This window comes from Uranotaenia lowii, chromosome 3 (assembly GCF_029784155.1).
Source record: "Uranotaenia lowii strain MFRU-FL chromosome 3, ASM2978415v1, whole genome shotgun sequence".
NCBI lineage: Eukaryota > Metazoa > Arthropoda > Insecta > Diptera > Culicidae > Uranotaenia > Uranotaenia lowii.
This window is the reverse complement of record NC_073693.1, coordinates 12,196,292-12,206,545: the sequence shown is the minus strand read 5'-3', so window position 1 is coordinate 12,206,545 and position 10,254 is coordinate 12,196,292. Positions and strand designations below refer to the sequence as shown.

The following is a 10,254-nucleotide window of genomic DNA, read 5'->3' as shown; positions in this document are numbered from 1 at the left end:
GATTTGGATGTCATTTATTGTCAATGATAAATGTCGGTAAAGTTTTCTACTGTAGTTGATTAGATACAGATTGAGTAGAATAGAATTTGGAAATCACTGTGTATTCGATTTAATATTTTTGATTAAATACGAATTTCATGTCGACTATTGTGCCCGATTCACCCAAAGTGATAAAAATCTAAGACGCCGGAAATTGAACGAAACTTCTATCCTATCTACCAGAACGGACTCAACCGAACTGTTCAGTTGTATGCTGTATATGTATATCAGCCCCGGGAGATTTAAAAGTAATTAATGCACAAACAAAATTTGATTAGAAAAAGGTTTTATTAAATTTAGAGCAGGTAAACTTGCTTCGTGATTAAATATTCGGGTTACAGATGGATGTTGACTATTCCTGGTGAGCAAATTTGACGATAAAAGATTGTGTTGTTTTTTTTTTAAATATCTACAATTCTGTGATTTCACTCCCTTCGAGTTTCAGTAATAAGGAGTTATTTTATTATTAAGTTTGTTTAGGATAACTTTTGAATGCATGGATGGAAACTTATGAAATTTTCAGCGGAGCTACCTAGTACTGTAATGTTTATATGTGCATCAGTATGCCCCAAATGACCCGACTTTGTAAAAGTTATGCGCTGCAGGCTTAAATTGATTCTAGGTCTAGTACAAGGCCTTATGCCAAATTTGGGCCAGATCGGATCACGTGAAGGGGTCGCTCAACAAGCCTAAAGTTTGTATGGGATTTTGAGACATTCAGTTCTGGAAGAACATGAAAATCCAGTTTTTCATGAATAACTTTGGTCTCCTTCGGCCGATTTCTTTTGAAAACGGTTTTTCTTAAAGCTCTAAGCTTAACTATGACAAATACTTCATCAAAAGACTGCATTTCGATTCGAGTTAAGATAAAAAAGTTATTAAGCTTAAAAAAATAGTAATCTTTTTTTAAGGGTGATATTCATCACTATTATTGAGAGACACTGCTTCGAACATTTTTACGCAGCATTAACAGTGATGAATATCACCCTGAAAAAAATACCTCATTTTTTAAGTCTAATAACTTTTTATCATAAGTCGAATTGAAATGCAGTCTTCGGATCAAATATAAGTCATAGTTTAAGCACTGATCATACTGACAGGGCACTTAGAACAAAAATTCGATCATTTTCTGGCTAATTTTTTTCGTCACATTTAGCAGGTTCGCAATACCGACGGTAGGTGGCGAACCTACCATTTTTCCGATATAAATGCCCTGTAGGAAAAATGTACCTGTTTAGTCCGATTTCATCGCAGAAATTGCCTTTTTTTTTATTTTAAAGTTGAGTGGCATTTCCTAACTGGGATAGCATTTCTTCAAATCGATCGATGCGCACTCTGGAATCGATATTGCGTACTGTTGGAAAAAATATCCAGAAAACGAAATCGAGTGTCCAGTCAGTATGGTCAGTGGTTTAGGCTTTAAGAAAAACCGTTTTCAAAAGAAATCGGCCCAAGGGGACCAAAGTTATTCATGAAAACCTAGATTTTCATGTTCCTTCCGAGCAAAATGTCTCAAAATCCCATACAACCTTTAGGCTCGTTGAGCGACGCCTTGCCGTGATCCGATCTGGCTCATATTTGTTATGTTATGTTATAATGGTCAGGCGATCCTTTGCTTCGTGGGTCTTTTAACATTATAACATCGCGCTTAGTGTGGTACATCAACATCCGGGCCTATCCTGAAATCGCTCGAATTTCTGAACCTAAAAATAAAGAAAAGAATCTCGCGAACACAAAGGTGGGTGCAACTGATCGTTTGAATCTCCGAGAAACTAAGCTTGATGTATTCTGGTTGAGATGCTGCTGGCAACGACTTGGCGGCAAATCATCCTCTTTGATGATCACCAACTGTCCAGCCTTAACATCGATCGGCTTCTTCCATCTTTTAAACCGCCCCTGAAATTGTGTCAAATATTCAACTCTCCAACGATCCCAAAAGTGTTAAAGCCTCTTCTGCGATGTCTGGCTCTGATTTAATCGGTTAATAGGCACTTCACGGTAACTTCTTTCAGGCAGCTGTTGGAATGGTTCTCCATAAGGAAACGTCCTGGTGTTAGGGGTTTGAGGTTGTAAGGATCATCTGTTAAAGCTGTGATTGGTCTCGAGTTGAGATTTTCCATCTGTACTAAGAGCGTAGTCATGTCCTCGAGCGAGATAGCATTTTCCCCTAGAACCTTCAGGAGATATTTTTTGGCTGATCTGACCGCTGCTTCCCAAAGTCCTCCGCGGCTGGTGGTATGGTTGTTGGCACATTCCTCAGAAACTGCTTCTTTATGCTGATCACTGCGTCGCAACTTTAGTAGTTCTCGAAGGTAGCTCCGTGATCCGAAGAAATTCGTTCCATTGTCCGAATAGATATCGGAACAGTAGCCTCTTCTTCCGATGAACCGCCGTAAGGCTTGTAGGAAACGATCTGTTGATAAGTCGGATACAAGTTCTAGATGAACAGCTTTCGTACAAAGGCAGATGAAAACCAACACATAAGCTTTGATCGCTGGTCTTCTGGGAGCTTGACGAACATATATCGGTCCGAAATAGTTGACGCCTGTCCTTGAAAAAGCTCGAGCTACTGTCACGCGTGCTTGGGGTAACTCACCCATAAATTGCTCAATTGGATTTGGTTTCGAGCGGAGGCATTTCATACAATTATGTACAACTTGTCGCGGAACATTTCTGCCTCCAAGAGGCCAATACTTCAGCCTAACTGTACTAAGAAGTAGTTGAGAACCGGCGTGTAGAAGCTTGATATGGTAATATTCGTATAGCATTGTTACAGTAGTAAACGGGTGTTTTACTAGAAGCATAATCGGGTGCTTCATATCTTCCGATTCCAGTGATCTGCTCAATCTTCCTCAAACACGAATTAGGCCATCCGATGATATGTGAGGGAGGGGTGAACCATTTCAGCGGTGAACTTCGATGAACAACTTCTTTCTTCGTTTAAGCCTTCCATTCAGTAGGGAAACACTCGTGTTGGATACGACGAATAATTGCAAATTCTGCATCTCTCAACTCTTCTACGGTCAGTAAACTGCTGCGGTTCTCTTCGGATTTTCTAAGTATACGCATAAGTCGCATTCAGTATGCGGTGCTGCGAATAAGTTTAGTGAAGGACGAAAATTTTTGCAAATACTCTACTCCAAAATGTGCTACACAACTGGCAGCTGGGTGTGCTGAACGACGGACTTCCTCTTCAGCAACAAGGTTAGCTACGAATGTCGACCATGTCGCTGGGATTGCCTTCAACCATTGAAGAACACACGTTGAATCCGTCCAAAAATGCATGCCGACCTGCATCTTCACCGCCGCCCGTACCTTGCTGGATAATTCCGTCGATAAAAGTGCTCCGCAGAGCTCCGGTCTCGGAATTGATTGACATTTTAGCGGCGCCACCTTGGATTTCGATGCTAGTAGACATACGTAGGATTTTCCATCTACGTCGACGCTCCTAATATATGCGCATGCTCCATACGCGCGCTCCGATGCATCCCAAAAAAAATGCAATTCCACCTTGATTGCAATATGAATGATTGCACAACGTTGAATTTTTAGAGCGTTCAGGATAGGTAATTGGTCTTAGAAATTTCGCCACTCTTGTGCTACGTTAACCGGTACAGGACGATCCCAGTCTAATCTGTTACCGTCTTCTTGTAGTCGCCACAAACGCTGCATGAAGATTTTCGCTCTAGCTGTTACTGCTCCTACAAGTCCCAGGGGATCAAATAGCATAGCTATAGCTGACAGGATTTTTCGTTTGGATAATCGCTCGTCCACGGGAACCTTTTCGATGTTGAAATTGAGCCGAAAGTAATCGGTGCGAGGGAGCCAAACCAGTCCGATGGTCTTTACTGCTGGATCAGGATCTAGATTGATCTCTTCGGTTTGTTGTAGGGCCCTATCTTCCGAATCCACCTCTCTCAGGGCCGCAGCTGAATTGGATGCGAACTTCCTTAGACGAAAACCTTCGCTACTCGTCAACTTGTTGAGATTTACACACATTTTGAAAGCATCTTCTTTTAGATCCGTACCGGCTATTACATCGTTCATGTAAACTTCCTCCTCCAATGCCTTGGATACCGGTAGGAATCGATGATGTTTGTCGATGGCTAGTTGTTTGAACGTTCTGGTCGCTAAGAATGGCGCCGGTTTCGTACCATACGTCACGGTGGTCAATTCAAAGGTTTCAACTTCCTTCTTAGGGTCAGCTCTCCACAGAATGCTATGCAAGGGCATATCCGCTTCATGAATTCCGATCAGTCTGAACATCTTCTTGATATCTGCTACCACCATGATTTGTTTCATCCGACTACGCATAATGAGAGCACGAAGCTAATCCTGGATTACGGGTCCAAGAAATAATGCCTCGTTGAGGGATAGTAGCAGCGGCATCTTTTAACCGATGCGTCGAATACTTGATGACTGGATGATGAGGAAGGTAAAACCGCTTTTCTGGACCCACATCCGCCCTGCGCATGTGTCCAAGCTCTAAGTATTCCTCCATGAAACCGTGGTAGTGTTAACGTAGTTCTCGCTCCTTTTGCAGTATACGTTCCAGGGATTGAAGTCGACGGAAAGCCATCTCCCGTGACTCGCCAAAGTTTGCGCACGATTTGACCACCGTATTTTGTTCATTTTATCGTTGGGCAGCTTTTCTACCTTGTAGAAATTCAGTCAGTCCTGTTTTTTTCAGTCAGCTAGACGAACTAGTCAGATTTTTTTTTCATAATTTCCTCTATTGATATTTTCGGATTGAGCTTGAAAAAACCTCGCACATTTCTAAATGAAGCTCACTATTGGATCCTCTAGGACTTCTCAAACGATTTACTATTTTTGGGTCTCCTAATAGGATTTTTCTGAATTTTTCTCAATCCTGCTTAAAAAATTTTGTCAATGAACTTTTGCACACGTTTACATTACATAACCAGGTAGTTTCAATGAAAATTTCATCAATTTTCATCAATGCATGCATCAATGCATCTGGCGAACGTGGGGTGCCCGAGAAATTGGAGAACGGTTGCCATGGACCGAGTTAATTATAGGAATTATGTTCGTCAAGTTATGTCGTGAGACGGTATACTATGTAAATAAATAAAGCATGCATCAATGCATGCAATGCACAAAACAAAGTGTTGCATTTTTTTTTTCTAATACAGTCCTTACTTGAGGTGGCTGACGATCTGTGGAAGCTGCGAAAGCTGTGGTGGAGTGATAAAATGTGAAATAGTTTGTTTTAGTGCCCAAGGAGGACAAATGGCTTATTTTGTCATAATTTCGATCAAACAAAAAATTTTGAGTAATTTTGAAGGTCAAGCTTCAGGAAGCATAAAACGTTATCAGAGAAATCCTTCATTTAGATATAATATAATATAATATAATTAGAGGCGGGCGTCGGTTTCGTATGTTGGTAACTACGGAAAGTTTTGGGCGCATCTTCACCATCACCAGATAATGGTCCGACTCGATGTTGGCGCCTCGACATGATCTGACGTCGATGATGTCCGAAAAGTGCTGGCTGTCAGTCAAAACGTGAACGATCTGTGATTGCGTTTTGTATCCAAAACATACGATTGTTGATAGTTTTCGAGAGTACAATAGTCGACATGTGATCAAAATTATTGAAAAATCATTTGCTAAATGAACATAATATCAAATTATTTTTTCCACTGGCAAACTTTTTTTCTACCTGACTTCTACCGCGTTTATCGCCATATTTTGGTTTTTTTTATTAATTTTCGTAAAATCTTTGGTAGTACACTGTTAACGTGCTTCGTCTCGTTTTCGTTTCGTTTTTGCCGAAGCATTTGGCCTAATGATATATGGTATGAATGCTGGTATGTTCTTATGTACGTACGAGAATACCTACACATATTGGGAGGAAAATTGGAAAGATATGTCTAATCGGCACTATTTACGATACTCTAAACGGATTTCCGACTAAAAGTTTGGTTAAGTTCACATTTAATCGCTAGGCTGTGTAGGTGGTAGATACATAAATTTGTTGTGGATACATTACGACGTGGCAGGGATCGCAATTTAATCGAGTAATTGCAAACCGCACACAAAAAATTTTGGGGAAGCACAATTTAATTTGAATTGATTTCCGTTGTTTGTTTTCTCAGTTTGATAATTTTGTTTTCGATTGAAGAAGGTGTTCAGCTAAAAAGAATCTTTTCATTTTGGTTTAATAATTAACAGTCTTGCGCATTGAAGCGGGTTTACATTCTAATTGTGGGCAGGGTAACTAACTTTCTTCTGTTTTAACTGATCTACGCATCCTTCTTAGTATGATCTATTTAAGGTTTAAAATGATTTTCAATCACGATCCAGCAACGGACGCATACGGCCGCTTATTTAAGAAAAGTAATTCCTAAAAATTCTCAAACATGCGTCATTTCCTCACTTTTACGAACTCTTTCACGCAACTAGTTTTGTTTTGTTTTGGAAGAATGTGTTTAATTTTCGCCTAAACGCATAGCTTACAGTTACGGGTTATAAATTGGATCTAAACACAACACTCACTCACGATGGCTCTTGGAGCGTAACGGAGCTGCACTGTCCTCTATAAGTAAGTTACTTATTCATACACTACAATCAGCGATGTATAGCTTAATCCTAAGGTAAAAGCTGCCCACCTTCCGCATCTGCCTTCCCCTTTCCCCCTTATAGGAAGGTGCAGATCGTGAATAATACTGTCACCATGAAGAACATGAGCACAACGTCCCGCCGCAGGTTCCGGTCCCGGTAGAATGGCCGAGTGCTGAAGCTTTCCATCCGGGTTTGCCGCAGCAGCCACAGCGGAAGCACCAGGTGCATCACATCCGGTATCATGAAGCCCAAATCTCGAACGACCTGCGCGAAGGAGAAAAAAAAGGAAATTAGTTCAACTTTCATTTTGGAAACAACTGTCATGTCAGGTGTAGGTACCTGATGTGGGTAGCCTTCGCCTCGGAACACGTTTGATATGAACTGGTCCACGCCGCTGGCCATAATGTGCAGGATGGCGATACCGACGATCGTAAGCGTCTTCCGGGACGTCACCACGTTGTCCACGCTGGCCAGGTGCAGCACCACGCTGGTTGATATGAGTTCGGTGATCTGAAACAATAAAAAAATGTTATTAGTAGTTGATCTGGACAAGATTTATCAATATTCCTTTTGAAACTACCATTTTTAACTTAAAAATTGTGAAAATTGTTTAAATTGTGAAGATTGTCAAGATTGTCGAAATTGTAAATATTGTCAAAATTTTAATATGGAAAAAAGGGACTAGCGATTGGAACTTGAATTAATCTCTAAATCTTGTGGGCAGTACCCACGTGCTCTCCAACGAATTGAAGAGCCGCAAATTCGACATCGTAGCGCTGCAGGAGGTATGTGTCGTAACCCGCGATGTCACTTTCGAAGAAACACCAATAACCATACCGAGAATAATTGGTCCGAAACAAAACCGAACGTCTTTCCGTTCCAAAATTAATCAACAGAATGCCCGTTTCTTCTTTTTTTTCACCGTTCCTCGTTTGTATTCATGTCACGCTTGCACGCTAACGATTTTTTCGTTTGGTGTTTGTTTTTGCGTAACGCTTGCACGCTAACGAATTTTAAACTATTTTTTAACTTTAAATTTGAACTTAGATAAACAAGTTGCTAACAAGAAATGTTTTATTTTTTTTTACTTGTTTTCTAACTTCATAGTAAAGCGTTCAACTGTATCTATTAACTCAGTTCTATTCACTACAGTATGTTGGAAGGGTTCCACGGTACGAACGTACCCAGATGGTCGTGCCATCTACCAGAGCTGCGGCAACACTCACGAGCTTGGAACAGCTTTTATAGTGATGGGAAAGAAGCAAAAGCGCGTGATCGGGTGATGGCCGATCAACTCACGAATGTGCCGGTTATCAAGATCGTCATCGGGGATTTTAATGCTCAGGTCGGCTAGGAAGAGAAATTTAAAGCGACAATTGGAAGGTTCAGTGCGCACCAGCTGACCAACGAAAACAGCTTCAGGCTTATAGATTTCGCCGCCTCCAAACGAATGGCCTACGTAGTACCTTTTTGCAGCACCGCCTCCCACACAAGTACACCTGGAGATCGTCGCACCAAACGCAATCACAGATTGACCACGTTTCGATCGACAGCCGACACTTCTCGGACATCATCGACGTCAGATCCCGTCGAGGCGCCAACATCAAGTCTGACCATTATCTGGTGATGGTGAAGATGCGCCCAAAACTCTCCGTAGTGAACAACACGCGAAACCGGCGCTCGCCTCGGTTAAATATCGCGCGACTGAAGCAACCTGAGGTTGCGGCAGACTACGCGCAATCGGTCGAAGCAGCGCTGCCGGCAGAGGGCGAGCTTGACGAAGCCCCTCTCGAGGACTGTTGGGAAACCATCAAGACAGCAATCAACAGTGCTGCGGAGAACTTCATCGGTTATGTGGAGCGAACTCGACGGAACGACTGGTTCGACGAGGAGTGTAGGAGGGTGATGGACGAAGAGAATGCCGCGCGGACGGCAGTAGTGCAAAGAGGCACCCGTCGGAATGTGGAAAACCATCGACAACGGAAGAGGCAGCGAGGAGCTCGAGGAGCTGGAGCAGCTGCATCGTTCCCAAGAAACACGAAAGTTCTATCAGAAACTCAACGCATCCCCGAAGGCTTCGTGCAGCAAGCCGAAATGTGCCGGGATAAGGACGAGGGTATCCTGACGGACAATCGTGCGGTGATCAAAAGGTGGAAGCAGCACTTCGATGAACACCTGAACAGCGCAGGACTGTGAGAACTACCGAGCGACCACTGTCCTCAATGCCGCCAACAAAGTGTTGTCCCGAATCCTACTCCGCCGCCCAACGCCACAAGCAAAGAGTTTCGTGGGAAGTCATCAGGCCGGCTTCACGAAGGGCCAGTTTAAGACGGACCAGATCTTCACATTACGGCTAATCATCCAAAAATGCCGTGAACACCAAGTATCTACGCACCATCTATTCATCGACTTCAAAGCCGCATATGATACGATCGACCGTAACGAGCTATGGAAAATCATGGACGAGAACGGCTTTTCCGGGAAGCTGATCAGACTGATCAAGGCGACAATGGATGGGTGAATTGTCGAGTTCATTCGAATCGCGCAGGGGGCTTCGACAAAGCGATGGTCTATCCTGCATTATGATGTTCGACGTGGCGCTAGAAGGTGTTATTCGACGAGCGGTGGGCGAAATGTGCACTCAGAAAAATACTATTATACATGCCATAAGATTCTCTTATGAAGTGGCGCCATAAGAAAAATCAATGAAATTCATAAGATTATCTTATGACGCGAATGAATTCTGCAGATGAACACCTACTTCAATGAGAGGTTGTTGCTTTTCATAAGAGGGTCTTATAAAAACAGGATATGTCACGTTTGATGCGAAAAATTCAAAACAATTGATGTTAAAAATTTATTTTATTGTTCGCTAATTTGTTTGGTACATACATTTTGGTCACCATCAGAAGCACATCAATACCCGGTTCTAAAAGATTTGTTCGGCCGCATACGGTCCTTTGTTGGGTTTTTCCCGTTCAACGTACTGAAAAGTAAATAAAAAAAAAAACAAATGAAAGTTTTCAAATATGTTTAACGATCACAAAAAATTAACTTCATTTCAAACTTACCATTAAGAACAATAAAATTAATAATTCCACAACTTCGTTTGACGATTGCAAAATGACTGATGGAATGGATGTGTTCATTATTTTTCCTCAATGCCGTTTCTTCTATTTTTCATAAGAAATTCGTATGAAAATTGAAAGAATTTCATAAGGCTCTTATGAAAAATTAGTTTGGACGCAAAAAAGGGGTTCATAAGACGTATCTTATGAAAACTATAATAAGAATTTGCCTGAGTGTGGGGCACGATTTTCAACAGATCCAGTCAACTTATCTGCTTTGCCGATGACATTGATATAGTCGGCAGATCTTCTGCGGCGGTGGAGGAGATCTACCGCAAACTGAAATTCGTAGCAGGGTGGATTGGGTTTGGTAATGATCGATACGTCCAAGACGATGTATATGCTGGCCTGCCTGCCAACGGTAGCTATCCAGGCAGTGGAAAGCTGCATGCACTCCAAGTGCCTGTGTCTAGCCTACCACAAAACCGAGATTGTGCTAATCACCAATCTGATCTCACCCCAAACATGTACCATTGCCGTTGGACCGTGCAATATCGTGTCC

At 42.1% G+C, this 10,254-nt stretch overlaps 2 protein-coding genes across 2 annotated transcripts in view; both read right to left on the bottom strand.

Annotated features, from left to right (window-relative positions):
* Positions 1-2,012: 2,012 nt before the first annotated feature.
* LOC129751975 (uncharacterized) lies at positions 2,013-3,457 on the bottom strand. Its single transcript, XM_055747769.1, has 2 exons — positions 3,331-3,457; positions 2,013-2,452 (listed from the first exon to the last, which is right to left on the bottom strand). The coding sequence occupies exons 1-2, from the start codon at positions 3,455-3,457 to the stop codon at positions 2,013-2,015; spliced, it is 567 nt and encodes a 188-aa protein (XP_055603744.1).
* Positions 3,458-5,132: 1,675 nt separating this feature from the next.
* The window catches only part of LOC129750819 (uncharacterized), a 65,400-nt gene continuing 60,278 nt past the window's right edge, over positions 5,133-10,254 (bottom strand). The window contains exons 4-5 of the mRNA XM_055745901.1: positions 6,964-7,134; positions 5,133-6,888 (exon numbers count right to left, since the gene is read on the bottom strand). Coding sequence (XP_055601876.1) covers positions 6,700-6,888; positions 6,964-7,134 — 360 coding nt within the window. The 3' untranslated portion in view covers positions 5,133-6,699. The remainder of the gene's footprint in view (positions 6,889-6,963; positions 7,135-10,254) is intronic.

Excerpts from the sequence above, each read along its gene's own strand:
- LOC129751975 (XM_055747769.1), bottom strand. The coding sequence starts at position 3,457 with ATGTCTACTAGCATCGAAATCCAAGGTGGCGCCGCTAAAATGTCAATC. Across the intron at positions 2,453-3,330 it reads GGGCGGCGGTGAAGATGCAG|ATCGTTTCCTACAAGCCTTA; the intron begins GTCGGCATGCAT and ends ACTTATCAACAG.